At 40.1% G+C, this 18,508-nt stretch overlaps 2 protein-coding genes across 4 annotated transcripts in view; one reads left to right on the top strand and one right to left on the bottom strand.

Moving 5' to 3' along the window:
* The first annotated feature begins 663 nt into the window (after window positions 1-663).
* Window positions 664-9,958, top strand: LOC122340525 (E3 ubiquitin-protein ligase TRIM7). Its single transcript, XM_043234080.1, has 10 exons — window positions 664-790; window positions 2,039-2,639; window positions 3,757-3,852; window positions 3,949-4,182; window positions 5,050-5,215; window positions 5,525-5,596; window positions 5,687-5,707; window positions 6,685-6,711; window positions 6,846-7,021; window positions 9,407-9,958. Exons 2-10 carry the CDS (start codon window positions 2,040-2,042, stop codon window positions 9,764-9,766), a joined length of 1,752 nt encoding a protein of 583 aa, XP_043090015.1. The 5' UTR covers window positions 664-790; window position 2,039; the 3' UTR covers window positions 9,767-9,958.
* A 6,035-nt stretch (window positions 9,959-15,993) lies between these two features.
* The window catches only part of zgc:158376 (uncharacterized protein LOC100101643 homolog), a 19,764-nt gene continuing 17,249 nt past the window's right edge, over window positions 15,994-18,508 (bottom strand). For all 3 annotated transcript variants that reach the window (XM_043234094.1, XM_043234092.1, XM_043234093.1), the window contains exon 11: window positions 15,994-18,147. In XM_043234094.1, the coding sequence (XP_043090029.1) occupies window positions 17,990-18,147 (158 nt within the window). In that variant the 3' untranslated portion in view covers window positions 15,994-17,989. The remainder of the gene's footprint in view (window positions 18,148-18,508) is intronic.

Below are 18,508 nucleotides of genomic sequence, written 5' to 3'. Positions count from 1 at the left end.
ATTGAATTCTTTGGAGGTAAGTGAAGATCTCAGCAAAGGACCTTTGATATGAAAAATTAAATATAAATCTACATAACACAATGTATTAATCTAATTAAATATGGTGATGTAAATTAGACATGGTTGTTTTTGTTTCATGTTCATGTTCAGATCACGTTCCAGGAAGATACTTTGTAAATTTCCTACTGTAAATATATTAAAACTTAATTTTTGATTTTTCAGTATTTGTATTCATAAGTTCACAATGTTGTTTCTGGTGAAAAAACACAAATATTAAATAAATGTCTGTAGTTCAGTTAAAAATAAGGTGCTTCACAATGCCACAGAACCTTCTTGTCTAAATGGCTCCACAAAGATCTGTTTCACAAAAGCTTTCTTTGTAGCAAAGGGTTCTTCAGATTATAAAAAGTAGGAAAGAAGTGGTTCTTTAAAGTGGAACATGGAACCAAAAATCTTCTTTTAGATTTCTAAAATACACAGGCTTTCCTCACAAATCAACGTGTCTTTTTCTTTTTGAAAGCAAGTTCTGAGCTGTTTTTGGATGTGTGAGGAAATTGATGTGTTACTGAGTGGATCACTGTTTCATCCGCCCTTGTTTAACAGCGTAATGACACGCTCTCACATATTTGGGCTGTGTCTAGCACACACTGGCCTAGCCTGTCAGACTTACTCGACTGCTTTCAGGAGCGAGTGCTGAAGGAGAACATGGACTGAACAGGCTCGTGTACGGAGATTTGCGGCATCAGGACAGAGATCTTCACACGGACACAGATTCAGCACAGCAGCAGAGGTATAGCAAACAATCAAGTTTCTGTTTATAACCACAACATCAGTTCTGAGGGAGATCCTTTTGATTGTTAGATGATTCCTTCATTGAGCATCTAATAGCAGGGTTTGAGCTGACATGTCTGTTAGTGTTCTTCAGTCACACTGTTGGTCACTTCATCAGATCAGATCACCAGACACTAACTGGACTGTGAACGTGTCTAGAACTAAATAAGTAAGAAGCAGGTGCAGTTTGTGTGCTGTATGATGGAGCTCAGTAAAGGAACTCATGCAAACGTAGTTAAACCTGATTTTCTGCATTTTACAAGATGTTTGTGTGCATGACCTTTGTTCTGAGATGTGTCTGTGTGTCTAGTGTATTCATCATTACACACTCCCTGTAAAGATCTGCTTTATGCTGGTTAATGTTGGTTTAGTGCTAGAGTTTACTGTGATATCAATGCCTGCAATGCTCATGGAGTTCTAGAGTACTAGTCGCTGGAAAAGCCCACGGGACAGAAGAGCATGGCAGCCCATAGCGGACCTAAACTGACCTAAACGTTGTGTAGTAATTCTTACTGCAGATGACTGTAATGATTAAACAGTTCAGATGTCTGCAGCAGACAACCAGTGTGCTTCTGTTTTAAACTTGATTATTAGACATTGAGTTAAATACCACTCATCATTTGTAGAGTGACACAACCAGGTGTGAAGCAGTCATAACGCAGTTATCTACACTGTAAACTGAAAAATTACACATTCGGAATAAGAACAATACAGGTGAAATCAGATCTCATATTAAGATGTTTTAGGAACTGTATGTCACTCAATGAAAGGGGGTGTGGGATCTGACACCCTGAAAAACTAAGGTGAAGTACACTTTATTTAGGACGTAAAGATAAAGGATCTCTCAAGAGGTTTCTATCAGTTCCCATTCTCTTTATTGTAAATCAAATGAGCTGAGTCTCTCACCTTTTGTTTGTAATGGCTCTTGATGCCTCTGCCCCAGTCTTTGACTAGTTATGCTGATTTCATTATAACTGGATGGGCAGGGCAGGGCATACCTGAATACTTTATTTGCATGCTTTATTTAAGGTGCTTTGTCTCCATTTCTAAGCAATATATATAAACCTCACCGTATCACTGCCTCAGTCAGACTCTCGATGACTGCAGCACCATGAGTTTCCAACAGCGGAAATAAATTTTGTCCTGATGTTCTGTATTTTTAAAGTCAGTGTCAGGGGATGATGGAAGGGTTTGCGATGTCTTCTAGGATGGCCCAGCTGGACAGTGATCTGTTCTCCGAGCAGGAGCTGACCTGCTCCATCTGTCTGGACCTCTTCAGTGAGCCGGTCTCCACTCCGTGTGGACATAACTTCTGCCAGGGCTGCATCGGAGGCTACTGGGCATCCAGCTCTGTCTGCAGCTGTCCTCTGTGTAAACGGGTGTTCGAGGAGCGTCCGGAGCTCAGCATCAACCGGGTGTTCGCTCACATCACCCACAAGTATAAAGAGATGCAGTACGGCGGGCCTCCTCAGCCCAAGCCCAGGCTGAGAGCGGCTGTGGCCGAGGCCGAGCAGGTTCTGTGTGACGTCTGCAGCGGTAAGAAGAAGCCGGCGGTGCGCTCGTGTCTGACGTGCACAGCGTCGTACTGCGAGCTCCACGTGGTGCCACACCAGCAGACGGCATTCTACGCCTCGCACCGCTTGCTGGAGCCCCACGAGGCCATGCGGGGCCGCACCTGCCCCGAGCACGGCCGGCTGCTGGAGGTGTACTGCCGTACGGATCAGAAGTGCATCTGTGCCATCTGTGTGCTGGAGGAGCACCGCACACACACCACCGTCTCGGTGCAGACCGAGCGCGCCAGCAAACAGGTGACACACACCGACATCATCATACTCTAGATAAAACTCAGGCCAGCCACTTTGACACAGTTTCATACAGCGACTGTTTACAAATCAGACGCAGGGCACCAATGTATATTTGGAAGTGTCTACAATCATTGCACTCATATGTAGAAGTCATTGGTGTTTAGTGATCAGTTTTTGGCTCAAGGTCTGTATTTAAAGTCACAGCAGAGGTGTTCAGCTGGGATTCGTGTATTCAGACCAATCTGAACTCAAACAGTCATTTCTTTTTAACCTTGGCACATTAAATGTCATGTTAAAATAGAAAAGGGTCCTGTCCAAACTGAAGCACACAATTCCCTTCAATATCATTTTATGCTTTAACACTGAGATTTATATTCTTACTAAAGTAGTCAAACGTGTTTCTAGAAGGGGGTGATCCAATATTTTAGGCTATTTAGTGTATGTTTGGTTACAAATATTATTTGTAGAATTAAAAAGATTGCATATTTATTTTTTTGGATGCATCTATAAAAGTAAAAACGTTTAATTTTTAAAACAGGTTAAATATTTATTGCAACAGAATAAAATGTTTTGGTGGCCTATCACTTTTATATTTCTAATCTATAGTTAGGAGCAGAGCACTAAAGCTGCTAAAACAACTATTTTTTGTTAGTGTTTTTTTATCATTGGGTTTGTTCTGTTTATTTGACATTTGGATGTATCAAAACATCACTGTTATCATCATATGCTTCATCTGGACAAAACTTTGAGACCTTACTTACCCGTGCTGTGATTTTGTAGAAGCAATCAAGTGAAAAGAAAAAGAAAAGAAAGAAACAATTTCTGTGAAACGATATTGTACACAATGCCAAGAGATTGGTCAGATCCTAGGAACCAACCACATAGACTTACCCTGAGAAAGAATTAAGAGATTTCAAGTAACCAAACAGAAAAATGACCCAGCTTTATGTTGGCAGCTTTCGAGGCCTTTCAGGTCCGCAGCCATATTACAGCAGCAGAACATCATAGATAGATATGATAATATATGACTGATGTTTAGTCCTTCACATTACAAAAAAAAACAACTGAGAGAAGAAGAGATTTTAGATCTAAGAATCTTAATGTTTCTCTCACCTCATAGAGACTCCTGGGAAAAACTGAACTGGACCTTCAGACATGTATTGACAAAAGAAATGGCCAGCTGACCGAGTTGAAGAGCAAACTTCACGCCTTGCAGGTATTCTACAGATAAGCTTTACTGTCAGGACACACACACACACACACACACACGTGTACAGCTGTTCTCTGAGTGTGTGAGCTGTGTGTTTGACAGAGCTACTCTCAGGCCGAGCTGTCCGAGGTGGAGCAGGTCCTGTCTGACCTCACACACTCGGTGGATCGCATCCGCGGCGAGCTGGTGGGCGGGATCGAGGAGAAGAGAGAGGCTGTGATTGGACGAGGACAGAGCATGGTCACGCAGCTGGAGACGAAGCTAACGCAGCTGCAGGAGCGCAGGGGCCGCCTGGAGACGCAGGCCGTGTCAGATGACCACATCGGCTTCCTTCAGGTGCACAAACACCGCTCATTCTCTGTGTGTTTATCTCTTCTGTTGCTGCTAAGTAAATGCTCCATCACCCTTACACACAAAACTTAGAACTGTGTCCTCTGAGCGACAGATTTGTGGGTAACACTTTAGACTGCTGTTCTATCAATAACTACACAGGAACAAATTACTAACGCACTATTGACATTGGAATAACTACTATTACCAAACTCTGTTTAACAATTTAGTAAGCACTCAGTTGAAACTGGTCACAATTTGCTAATCAAAAACTACTGTTTTTTATATATCCAGGAGAACTCATAAGAACTAGTATTCAACAAGTATTAGCAAATCCTTCTAAAGGAACTATTAATTACTCGGATCAGTGTTCTAAAGTGACAATCATCATAACTCCCATATCAGCTGACATCATGCAATCTTTTGAGATAGTGGATAGTAATGACTCAAGTGTTACTACATCCTTCTGGAGAAACTACTAGTTATTTGGATCTTTACTCTGAAGTGAAGATCATAGTAACCCACTAGTAATGATTTAAATCTAGCAAAGTGAATTACTAACCAGACCCTTACAAACACCTCAGATTCATTCACAATGACTTCAGTAATGACTTCCTTCAGAAGGATGCAGTAACACCTAAATAGTACTTTACAAAACCCACAAAACCTTACCATGATTTCAGTCGTTATTAGTGAGTTCAAAATCTTCACTTTAGAATACTGATCCAAATAATTACTAACTCCCTCTGAAGTATTTGGTAATGCACTTTAGAATTAATTATACATGATGTATTATTCTTATGAATTATGAAGCTGTATACTGTAATTCTTAGTAGTTCTTGGGGAGGTATCATGTTCTTTTTTTATTGGCAGAGTTTCGAGGAAGCCAACAGTCCCCTGCAGGACTTGGAAACGGACATGCGTGAAGTGGATGAGCTGACGCTGCGCTTCTCACTTGGGGACGTGAAGGCAGCTCTTGGAGAGATCCGGGAAAGACTGGATGACATCCGCTTTGGAGAAGTGCATTACCGGCAGTCTGGTGAGATCCTCAGTGTTAGCTCCGTTACACTGCATATAGTGCTCAGGAACAGAATGACAACACTTCCGTCACTTGATCTTTCTTTCACCTTCTTTTCTGTCCCTGTTGTTGTGCTCTTTTCATTTACTAAAAGCTTGTGTAAATATGCCATGACCCTTTGTTTGCTTGCTTTGTTAATTGGCTTTTCAAATGCAGGTTGCAGTTATTTATTAATGACGGAAGTGTATTTCAAAGAGATGGCACAGAATGTGACAGGAAAGAGCAGCTTATCAGTGTGTGTGTGTGTGTGTGTGTGTGTGTGTGTTCTAGTGTCATCATTAGCAGAGAGTGAGAGTATGATGAGCGTTCGATCGATGAAGAGGAAGGAATGGTCACTGAAAGGTCAAGAAAAACACACTCTGACTCTAGAAATACATCTTTACTGCCTCTAGATGATGATTTTCCTCTAAAATCTTTCACTTTGTTTTACAGATCTACGGAAATTAAAAATAGGTATGTATGTGTTTTTTTGTCTTTCTTTTAAAAGAGATGCAAGAAGCAAATAGTTTTATTAGATGTTGGGTTTTGAGGATGTAGAAAAATTATTGAGGTGTAAATATGTTCCAGATACCAAAATAAGACTTTAAAGAACACAGCAACAGCCAAGATGTCTGTCCAGGCAGCCATATTTATACCTTGCTCTTATCATATTTCAACCAAACAATGATAACTCAACCTCTGATTGGTTTTACCCCACTGGTGCGGCTACGATCAATTCATACTCGTCTGGGTTTACTTTCTAGTCGTAAACTTACACTAGTTTGAACCATTTTCCATTTCAACCTTAGTCTCATCCTCTCTCCCTCATGACCATTCATCATACTTGTTAGTGCCATCTCTGAAATATTCTTGGAGGTCACTCAAAGTTCACTAGTTCCCTCTAGTTCAGTGGTCTCAAACTCAGTTCAGCTCCAACCTGCTCCAAATCACACCTGCTTGGAATTGTCTAGAAATCCCGAAGAGCTTGATTATCTGGATCAGGTGTGTTTGATGAGGGTTGGAGCTAAACTGTGCAGAGCTGTGGCCCTCCAGTGCTCTAGTTCGTTGGTCCTGGCCGATGGAAAGACCCATACTTGCCCATTAGGAGGCAGCTAAGACTCATAGCCCATATAAAGACATAAAAGATTGAAACAATCATCCAATGCTGGTAGATGAAGACTTCTTTAACATGGATGCACTCGTTCAACACATGCAGCGCTGGATTTTGATCAGTTTAATCATGCAAGCTCAGTGTCCAGTGGGTATGCTGTGGGAGACAGGGTCTCTGTTTACTGTGCTGCTGCATTATGACTTAGATACAGTAGATAAAGACATTTTGTGATCATTTTACACTATATAGTTAACGTAAATAACAATGTAATTTTTGTTTTCCCATGACCATGACTCACACATGACCAGCCCTTTAATATTGAATATTTTCTGTCTTTTAGGCCACAAAAAAGTTAAAACATATCTTGGTGAGTATTCTTGACTCCTGTTGCATGTCCTTCATAGCCTCATTTTCAGTGATATACTGTATATTGTCTATTTTGGGTTCTTTTGTGTGATTAGTGAATTGAAGAGCTGATGAAGTGTGTGTGTGTGGTTTCAGAGGAGGTCAGCCTGAATCCGACCACGGCGTACCCGTTCCTGATCCTCTCAGACGACCGCAAGCAGCTGAAGCGCGGCGAGAAGCTGCAGTTCTACAGGAACAACTCGCAGCGCTTCGATGTTTGGTCCTGTGTGCTCGCCAAAGACGGTTACGAGTCCGGAAGACACTACTGGGAGGTAATGCTTTAGAACAGAGCTTCTCAAAGTCTCCTAATCTGAATTTTCATCACTGTCAAAGACGTTTTTTTCACAATATCGTAATAGTGGTAGTAGTAGCCTGATTCATAGTAATAATACATGGCTCAAAACTTGCAAATTAGTTTTCTGCCAGTAGGAGATATAACACTTTCCCCATAAGCAGTAATCTAATAGTGGGGGACTATGATGTCACTCCGTAGGCCGATCAACTGTTAGCATCACACTTGGCCGCCTCCACAAAAACACAATAGGATTTTTCCATATGCTTCTGGATTATCACAAAAAATAAGATCTGTGTTCAGCCATAGTTCATTTTGTCCAATTAAGATAATCTTCACAATATAATATAACTTACGAATTCTGAAGTCTTCCAAAGACTTTTTCAAACTTATTATTAATATGTTCAATGAATAGGACTTTTTAATCCGTGCTACATTAGCTTTTTCATCCAAACTGGAATAAATACAGAACTACTGTCAGGGTTGGGGTAGTCAGTGGTGCAGAGATTAAGGCTTTTATTAAAAATAAACCTGAACAAAAACTACCCGGATCAGGACGAGAGCAGCTTTTTTAATGAATATAAATGAATACCATATTTCAGCTGTGGTACACAAAGTGTTAATTTATCCTTGTTTCTAGATAATACTCAATAATAACAGCTTCATGTGGCTGTAAACGTTTATTTTAATGTGGCTTTAAGCACTATGCATCATTAGTTTTTCTTTCACCGTGATTAAGCCAGTAAAAACAGTGGTAATCATAATGAGTTTACAGTACCTTACGGTTTGAATCCAGACTCTTTGTATCCGAAGGAAAGCAATAAATGGAGAATCTCTTCTCTGAAGACTTGCTGCATTTCAGGGCAAAGTGACGATAATAAAACCACAATATAAAATGCGGGAAACTATTAATTGGTTATTCTACAGTTAATTGTAGTATAAATTAAACACTATGATTGGAAAATAATGAAAATTGATAAATTGTGTGATGATGTCTCCAACAGCGTCCTATTTGGCGATTTGTTAACAACCGTCTTTTTTAAGAAACGTAACAGTTTCAAAACGTCATGAGTGGGGTGTAACTGGTGTGTTTTATGTTGTAGAATAAACCACTGACCTTATTTTAGAGAATTTAACCAGACTCCCACTGACTCTGAGAAGATGGAGGCTGAAGCGCTCACTTCTGGTTTTTTTGCCTACAAAGTGACATCATAGTTCCTCCATTCTAAAAGTGCTCGCATACAGGAAAGATGAAATGAAAAAGACATTTACCTTGGGAATACAATTTAAGATATTTTGTGTGAAAACCAGGAGGCTTGACCCACACACAACTGTGGACACACTCTAGATTTACTCAAACGTAGCGGTGTAAGAATGATGACATTGCTCCTGTAAAAGTCGGTAAGAAGACCAGTCACAGAAACCAGAAATCATCACAGAGAAAATCAACAGCAGTTCAGAGTACGAAAAGACAATGCAGAAAAGCTGAGTGGACCAGGCAGAAGACCAAAACATGAAATTCATTCTTTTGAAAAAAAAAAAATGGGAAGTGTCAAGGTAGCATGTTTTTTCCAAAATTTTGCTATCAATTGCTTCAAAAACTGACATGGTATCTTCTTTTTGAAACTGTGGTTGAATCACGAGGTCAAATTGTGGTTACTATTTGAAAGCATGAAGGCTGTCTTTATAGATGATATAACTTTCTAGGTTTTTATAGGTGCTTAACTTTCTATAAGCAGATCTTTTTGTGGATGTTACTGGGAAACTCTCTGAAAGCTGCAGTCGTTAAGCCTCTTCTGAAAAAAAACAACATTTTAATAATATATATTGAATAACAACAGAGCCATATATCAAATCTTCCTTTTATAAGCAAGATTATTGAAAAGAGCTGAACAACTATTTAAACTGATACCTGACCACCTTTACTGGTTTAAAACCACATCACGGCACAGAGACAGCACTCATAAAGATAATAAATTATATTCGAGCAAAATATCCGTGCTGGTACTGCTAGATCATAACATAATACTAAAAAGACTGGAAAACTGGGTCATATTCACAAATTTAGTAAGTAAGTGAGTAGCAATGTCTATAAAGGCTGATATTGTATGTAGTTCTGAGAGATCTGAGAGAGAGGGCTAGCATCTGCCCAACTTATTTTTCTAAAACTTTGTGTAGAGACCTTGAGAGTGTTTTTACTTGCAGCCTCAGGCCTCCTTGGTTTTCTTTCAAAATCTCTTAAACTGTGCGAAAGTTTTTACGGGTTTGGAACGACATGGGGTAAGAGATTAACGACAATATATTCATTCTGAGGCAGAGTAACCCTGCTTTATCAGAGTTCTGAGCACTGAAGTTGTGCTTTCAGGTGACTGTTGGTGAGAACAAGGACTGGAAGCTGGGAGTGGTGCGAGAGTCGGCCCCGAGGAAGGGTCTGTTCGACATGACCCCTGCCATCGGCTACCACGCGCTGTGGTGGAGCGGAAGCCACTTACGTGCTCTGACCGCTCCGCCCCTCTCCAAGGTCAGGCTCTCGGGTCACCTGCGCCGCGTGGGCATCTACCTGGACTGTGAGGAGGGTCAGCTGGTCTTCTTCAACGCCAAGACAGGCTCTGAGGTGTACTCGTTCACGGTGGCCTTCTCAGAGAAACTCTTCCCGCTCTTCGGCACGGGAGATAAAGACGTGCCGCTGATGCTGATGTCTCCGTTCGTCAGCGTCCCCGAGTGACCCGGGAAGAGCTCCAGACAACAGAAAGAGCGTTAGGGAATCACAAACTAAGAAACAAGATTGAAATGACAATCTCTTCACAGTGGACCCGCCAGATGCTGAAAGTAAATTGTTTAAAAGCTCAAAATCATTAAAAGATCTGAATGTTTTGAATGATGTTATTTATTGTAATAAAATCAAACTTACTAATGACTCCCAATCTCGTTTGTATAAAAAGTTGTCGCATGACAAATCTGCACTTTGGCGGTGAGTCTACCTTGTGATTCTGTCTTTGTGATTTAAACATGTTTACGGTGCATTTTATTCAATGTGTTTATCGCTAGCGCAGCAGAAACAGGCAGCGCAGACTTTAAAACAGAACATACACGGTGCGATTTTCATCTGATTATGAGTAATCTAATTCTGACTCTTTTTAGTCGGGATAAATTTCAGCTTTATCGCTCGGCGTTGGTCGTGCAGTGTACGGGGGAAACAAGAAGGTTCTTTGAACATTAATTTGTGGTTCCCAGAAAAAAAACCCCATAATGTTCCCAGAACCTTATATTGCAAAGTTAGTTTGTGGCTATCCAGGAATTTTTTCTTTACTGAAATAGAACGTTATTCTATCTCTACTCCAATATGATAACCCCGCTGTACACAGCACATAGAAATGATCCATATGGATGCTTAATCAGTATTATAAAAAGCGCATCTTGTTTTTGTCTATTGTTTATTAAAACACATCAACTAAGATTATCATATGTAAGATTAATTCTGTCTATTAATAGAGTAACTAGATTTTACATTTCTTCAGCACCAAATGAAATTATTCCAACACAATGTACAGTTTATAAAATTATATTTATTCACAGATATTAAAATAATGAAAATATTTATTAAAGACTTCACTTAAAATAGGGTATCAGTACTTTGTGTCTTACGAAAAGTAGTTTGTAGAGTATTCTTTTGACCCGTAAACAAAACAAGCTTTACATCATGTTCTCTTCAGGTAGAAATGTCCAACGCCTGCGAAATCATTTTTACTGTCATAAGTGTATTCATTTTAAGTAATAATTCAATAAATATGTCGATCAGCGAGGAGTCAGTGACCAGTAAAGAGAAATAACCGTTCGTTTATTAAAAATTATAAGCATGTGTATGATGTGATGTGACCAAAAGCCTGGAAGGATCACAAGATGCAGGCAAAGGTTTTGTATTGTTTACAGAAAGAAGGATCTCATCATTTTTTATGTTAATTATCATGCTGTTTTTCTTCATAGCACACAGTTAGAATGTCTAATATGGTTTGTGCTACCTGGGAAGTTTACCTGATGTGATATGCTAGATTCAGTGCGGCTTCAAACATTTCTGGTCTGGTACAGAATTAAATGAGTGTAGGTTTACCAAACAGGACTCTGCGTCTCTCCGTCAGATAACCCCATGTCCATGTGTGTGATGTGATTTTTCCACCAAGGAGTGAGAATACGTAATGATTACGAAAATTATTATTTATTATTAATTATTTTATTTCAGTTTGTTTTTTAATAAATGATCTTAGCTTAATCTTAGCTATTTTTTCATCAACAGTTTTCGTCTTAGAGTTATTTGTCATTTACTAAAATAATCTGCTTTCTGCCACCATGACCCAAGTGTTCATGAATGTCTCTGAGCGTGAGAAGTGACACATGCTGATGTTTCCTTTTACTTGGCATAGCTGACTTACCAAGCCTTCTTCCCACCAGCAGCAGTCCATCATGCAACATAGGATCCAAAGTATAGACAGAACTGTTTCTTTTAACATCAACACTTTGGTTCTTGAGTTCAATCATTTCCTCTTGAAATTGTTCCTGTTGGCTGAAACGAATGATGCTAATGTCTGTTTTATACAGATCCTCCACAATCAAGCTTTGTCTGCTTTAAATTCCTGTAATTTTGCATGTACAGCAACACTGTCAATCTGCTCCAAAGACAACCCCTACAGCATTCACCTTTAATTCCTTTTTTATTCAAAGTCAAACCACTGTGGGAAATTGTATATCACTCAGCTTCCAGAGAAAAATGGGACCATCAATCCATTGATTATTGCTCAGAAAATGTTCCATTTTAACCTACGAAAGGCATCATCTGCAGGTACATATCTCCACTGTTGAGGTTCAGGAATAGGATCATCCCAGCCCAAAGTCTGTCTGCACAACTCCTGTAAAAGTACTTTAGCAGGAAGAACAAGTGGGGCAATAAAGCCCAAAGGATCATAGACAGAGCTTAGCACTGAATGCCTCACCTCACGCAAGGTTGATTTTTCAAGGAAATCTTGAATTGAAAGGTATCAGCTTCCACACTGCACTGGAGACCTAAAGCTCCCTCAACAGGCAATCCTTGGCCGGTTTTCTTCAGAGACCGACTGCAACACCTTGCGAGAAAACCTTTGAGAAAACATTGCTCATGGATGTCATCCTAAATGTTATGTGCTCTTTAGTTAACTCGCTACCAGGCCATCTTCCACCACCACTATGAAATGACATGTATTTGCAAGATTACTTGTCAACTAATGCTCAAAAGAGATCCATTTTTAATCATGATTTTGCCTAGCTTTCATTGTATTGTAGTTACAATTATTGGCATGCATTACCCAAAGTAGCAGATTTATTAGAATTTATGTACATCTTGGAGCTTCCATAAAAGAAATACAGACACTCCTCCCACTCCACTTCAGTAGAGGTTTACAGGGTTGGTTGCTAGGATGCTGCAACTGGTTACTAGGGCTTGACAGGGAAGTTGGTAAGTCACAACATATTGCCAAGCTCAAGTCAAAAGAACCCAACCCCAAGCTTCTATGACACCTTCAAACAACGGCACGAGAATTAGCTTTTCAGTGAATTACAGAGGACAACTGAATATACTTCTTTTAAAGGCTACCTTTTTCATTCCCGAGTTCTTCCAGGATGAGCGTCAGACACAGGAGGGGGTTGAAGTGGTGGACAATGGAAAAGACTAGCGGCTTTTATGCGTTTTTCAAAGATCAGATCAGCACAGTGCTCAAACAGCCAGAAACACTAAAACTAAAAACTCTTGTGTAATCTACTCGCTGCATGGACTGTTGTGGTTCTTGAAACAAAGTTTCTTGTTGGACTTCCAAAACAGCCAGAACACACAGCAGATCATCCTCATGGACCCCCTTCAGACTGAATCTATCAGTCAATCACTTTTATTTATATGGCGCTTTTAACAATACAGATTGTATCAAAGTACAGTCCAGTGAATTTCAACAGATTATACCAAGTGTCAGTAGCAGGACAACAGCTTCATCTGCTTCGTCTATGATGTGAACAAGAAACTTCTGAATATTTTAATGAAGCACAAGACTGCAAAACAAATCCATGTGGAGAAGAATGACGTTCAGAAAGAGCTGTCAGACCTCCTTAAGAAAGATTTCAGATACCAACTAAAAAACAGCAGGCTCCACAACACTAAGGCCTGTGTGCCCAGCTCGCCCTCCTCCTCTGTGAGAACTCAGGACCCAAACCCTGCTCCATCTGCTGCAGGTCAACCAAAAACACCTGTTTTATCACATGATAGAAAGTATAATGCTGGATACATACCATAAGATAATCAGGCCGATTTTAAGACAGTATCTCCCCTTCAAACAATGCTACAAACATGGCCTGATTATTTTGTTTTAAAGATTATCTTATCAGATTTTCCTGTGGTGTGAGGTGTGTTAAGAGTGATCCGATCTGCTAGCAAGATCAGAGGACACACACACTACAATAAATCCCACCTGTATGTTAAATGAATGTTGGGCTCCATTCCTCCAGGCCAGGTTAAGAGCGAGACGCTCTCTGTTCCTGATGTTGTCATTAGTGATGGGAAGTTCAGATCATTTTGTTCATTTTCAAAAATTCCAATTAACATGTCATCTACTACATACACATTTGTTGATTACTACAATCAATTAAAAACTGTAAAGGTCAATTGACAGCTGGGTCTTCAGTCTACGATTAGCTCACCTCACCTCTTATCTGACAATGCAGTCCGAGCCCGAAAGAGAATTGATTAGTCCATCTCTCGAGTCTTCAGCTTTCAGTCGTGAGAGAAATGTATTTGGAAAAGCCTGACCTTTATACTTATATTAACAACACCCGAAACATGGTATTACAAGCACTTCCTGTGTCTTTAAGAAGAATCGCTTGATGTATTCCCCAATTGTAAGTCAATTTGTCTAGGTGTCTGCAGAACGAATAAATGTATACAGACGTGGACAAAATTGTTGGTACCCTTTGGTCAATGAAAGAAAAACTCACAATGGTCACAGAAATAACTTTAATCTGACAAAAGTAATAATAAATAAAATTCTATAAATGTTAACCAATGAAAGTCAGACATTGTTTTTCAACCATGCTTCAACAGAATTATTAAAAAAAAATAAACTCATGAAACAGACCTGGACAAAAATGATGGTACCCCTAACTTAATATTTTGTTGCGCAACCTTTTGAGGCAATCACTGCAATCAAACGCTTCCTGTAACTGTCAATGAGACTTCTGCACCTCTCAGCAGGTATTTTGGCCTTGGCCACTCCTCATGAGCAAACTGCTCCAGTTGTGTCCGGTTTGAAGGGTGCCTTTTCCAGACTGCATGTTTCAGCTCCTTCCAAAGATGCTCAATAGGATTGAGGTCAGGGCTCATAGAAGGCCACTTTACAATAGTCCAATTTTTTCCTCTTAGCCATTCTTGGGTGTTTTTAGCGGTGTGTTTTGGGTCATTGTCCTGTTGCAAGACCCATGACCTGCGACTGAGACCAAGCTTTCTGACACTGGCTAGTACATTTCTCTCTAGAATTCCTTGATAGTCTTGAGATTTCATTGTACCCTGCACAGATTCAAGACACCCTGTGCCAGACGCAGCAAAGCAGCCCCAGAACATAACAGAGCCTCCTCCATGTTTCACAGTAGGGACAGTGTTCTTTTCTTGATATGCTTCATTTTTTCGTCTGTGAACATACAGCTGATGTGCCTTGGCAAAAACTTCGATTTTTGTCTCATCTGTCCACAGGACATTCTCCCAGAAGCTTTGTGGCTTGTCAACATGTAGTTTGGCATATTCCAGTCTTGCTTTTTATGATTCGTTTTCAACAATGGTGTCCTCCTTGGTCGTCTCCCATGTAGTCCACTTTGGCTCAAACAACGACGGATGGTGCGATCTGACACTGATGTTCCTTGAGCATGAAGTTCACCTTGAATCTCTTTAGAAGTCTTTCTAGGCTCTTTTGTTACCATTCGGATTATCCGTCTCTTAGATTTGTCATCAATTTTCCTCCTGCGGCCACGTCCAGGAGGTTGGCTACAGTCCCATGGATCTTAAACTTCTGAATAATATGTGCAACTGTAATCACAGGAACATCTAGTTGCTTGGAGATGGTCTTATAGCCTTTACCTTTAACATGCTTGTCTATAATTTTCTTTCTGATCTCTTGAGACAACTCTTTCCTTTGCTTCCTCTGGTCCATGTCGAGTGTGGTACACACCATATCACCAAACAACACAGTGATTACCTGGAGCCATATATATAGGCCCAATGGCTGATTACAAGGTTGTAGACACCTGTGATGCTAATTAGTGGACACACCTTGAATTAACATGTCCCTTTGGTCACATTATTTTCAGTGTTTTCTAGGGGTACCATCATTTTTGTCCATGCCTGTTTCGTGAGTTTATTTTTTTAAATAATTCTGTTGAAGCATGGTTGAAAAACAATGTCTGACTTTCATTGGTTAACATTTATAGAATTTTTATTTATTATTACTTTTGTCAGATAACAGTTATTTCTGTGACCATTGTGACTTTTTCTTTCATTGACCAAAGGGTACCAACAATTTTGTCCACGTCTGTATGTAACGTAAAAGCACAGAAAAAAAAAGCCTGCAGCTGATGCCAAACTAAATCCGCAAAATCAAATGACGTTAAGTGAATAACTGGACACTTTCCTGGTTTTTCCAGAAGTCTTGACACCATTACTAGTATGTCATACTTGTACATATTCAAACTCTACAATCAAGATTGGCAGGGAGTTTTTATTCAGATGGTATATATTAAGTTCACACGGTGTGCCCAGTTTTCACTTCATCTGCCACAGCAGTTTTCCCTCGAAATCCTCACATGGAGCCCTGAAAATGATTTTTTTTGATTGGCAGGACTCTCAAGTAATTCAGTAGCGTATGCAGCACATCAAGGAATGAAAAGCAAAGCAAATAAAAACAACCCCCATTGTCTTTATTTAATTAGACATTTTACAGTAGTCACTCTTATAGTAGCTGCCTTGTTTTTCTTTTTCCCCATTGTTTCACATATTCTATCACATGGATCAATGCAAAGGAAGAAATATATATATTTATATATGAACGCCCAAAACAGGAAATTTTGGCAAGATATTATAATAACATGATTTCAGCCCTGTGCATTCAACAGGGTGAATGTTTGGTTCATACATGGCAATTCAGTTTAGTGGGCTATGAATCTGCAAAAAACAAACAAACAAACAAACAAAAAAAAACATGGTTGCATGAAAGAGGAACCGTATTTAAAACCTATTCAAGTTCTTCAACTTGAATTCTTCGTGCCGATTCCAGAAATGATCAACAACTCAGTGTTTGATATGTAACTATAAACCGCACACAGGTATTTCCCAATGTGCAAGAATGTCTTTTAAATGCAAACTGCACTGAACATGAAATCTAAAAAAACAACAACAACATCAACAACAAAAAAAAAAAAACATTGCAACTACATTGTCGAGGTCACTTTTAAGGGATGCTGTTTGTCTACTGCCATCAAACACTTGAAACTGCCATGTATTGGACCCAATACTGAATAAAAGTGTGCAAGGAATACAGTCCGTGAAAGGTGTCGACATGCATCGTGTTCTGGAAGGAAGTAGCTGCAGAGCTCACAGAAAGATTGAAGAAAAGCTGATTTCGAGGCTCCTGGGTAGAAGCCCGTTTAATAGTTCAACAGAGCAGATGGAACTGGTTTCAAATCAGAACAATTAAAACTGTTAAAGCCTTCCTGCTCAGAGCAGCTCGTTCAGAGAACCATTAAAACGGCAGAAGCATCTGGGAAGAATGCGTTTGCAGAATATGTGTGTTTAGTCTTTTGCGAGTGATAACACTGAATGTGACTGGAAACACCAACTGTTCCTTTCTCTAATACGTTTTCAAACTAATTGGCCACAAAGCATTTATCTTCACTGTTTCTCCATTGCTAATGGGAGGCTTATTTAAGTTGGGACCATTCTGGCTTCAATGACAACTAACCAATCAGCAAACCAATGCCTCATTCTGTGAAAACCTTTCCAGATCTGCAGGATTCTACAGCAACATTCACCCTGCGATATATATGATGCAGCGGAGCTCAGCATGACGACACAGCAGCTGGAGCCTGGCTCGTCTGTCAGGCTTCCGGATCCGTGTCCTCCATACATCAGGAATGAAGGGGGCAAGGACAGAGGACGGTCAGCGTATGGCACGAAGAGGCCGAGAGCGAGTGTGGCACCAATACAGTGAAGAGAAGGGAAGCAGCGTTTAACACTGCTCACACACACCTCCCAAAACTGATCCATCAACGAGTGAATCTCAACACACACCTAGAACCCCAAAATCAAAGTCCAGCCTCATTTCAGGACCACAAAGATTTTTATGCACCTGATTCTTATCTCTGTATCTTAACCTCATCGACAGCGAGGACTCAAATCTAATTTAAATTGCTGTTGAAGAAGAAGAGTGAGATTAATATTTTTTTAATAGTCATAAGAACTTGGGTGATAAATGTGCCTATCAGTAATGAAATCACGCCATAATGCAAAAAAACAAAACAAAAAACAAAACGAAAAAAAACAACTTTTAATGGTCCCAAAGTGGGCTTTCTTTAATTTATGCAAAAAATCAGTTTTGATTTTGGGGTGAGATGCACCCAAGCACACTAACATGGCTGTGTTTGAGACGAGCTCTCCACAGTAGGATACATTCTGCATCGGGACAGAGCCAGTGTTCTCCGCACGACAGGACAGGAACGGCGCCGGGGTCAGGAGGGGTCATTACAGCAAACTACTAATCTGTACACACACTCAGCACTGGTACGGAATATCTATGTGGACTCGATTTCTCCATTCACAAACAGTTGATCCAGAAATAAAAAAAGAAAAGAAAAACAGCAGTGTGTCCGTGGTGTCCTGTGGTGCATCCAGGCCGGTCTAGCTGTTTTTGAGCAGCAGTCTGTCTTCGGCCGAGGGGAAGCAGTGCAGCTGGCAGACGTCTGGAGCCAGAAGGCCGCAGGAGCGCAAGTCCACGCTCTGTAACGAGGCGCACCGGCGCAGCAGCGGCAGACACTGCTCCGTCACCTTCACGCAGCCTGAAACACAGCAACACAGTCAGCACTGTCAAAACACCTGCCTCCTGAAACACTTCAATTGTGGATTGTTATGTTGTAGCTTTTACTTTTTTCAAAATCAAATCTACACTATACTGACAAAGCAAAAACAAAACTGTCACAACTTTGTAAAATAAAAATATAAAGTCTAAAATGAGTATACTGCATATTCACATGCTTAACTAAATACTTAGCTAAAGCATCTTGACAGTCTCAAATCTTTTTTTTTTTTTTTTTCAATCAGCAATTTGTCCTTTATCCTACACTCTTCTCCTCTCAAGTTCTGTCAGGTTGGATAGGGCAGATGCATATGTTCAGGTTTCTCCACAAATATATAATTGGA

This window comes from Puntigrus tetrazona, unplaced genomic scaffold, assembly GCF_018831695.1.
Source record: "Puntigrus tetrazona isolate hp1 unplaced genomic scaffold, ASM1883169v1 S000001062, whole genome shotgun sequence".
Lineage (NCBI taxonomy): Eukaryota > Metazoa > Chordata > Actinopteri > Cypriniformes > Cyprinidae > Puntigrus > Puntigrus tetrazona.
The sequence above is the reverse complement of the archived record's forward strand: the minus strand, read 5'-3'. Positions and strand labels throughout refer to the sequence as shown.

Coding starts and splice junctions, on each gene's coding strand:
- LOC122340525 (XM_043234080.1), top strand. CDS start 2,040: ATGGCCCAGCTGGACAGTGATCTGTTCTCCGAGCAGGAGCTGACCTGC. Junction 3,853..3,948: donor GCAAACTTCACGCCTTGCAG/GTATTCTACAGA, acceptor TGTGTTTGACAG/AGCTACTCTCAGGCCGAGCT. Junction 6,712..6,845: donor AAAAGTTAAAACATATCTTG/GTGAGTATTCTT, acceptor GTGTGGTTTCAG/AGGAGGTCAGCCTGAATCCG.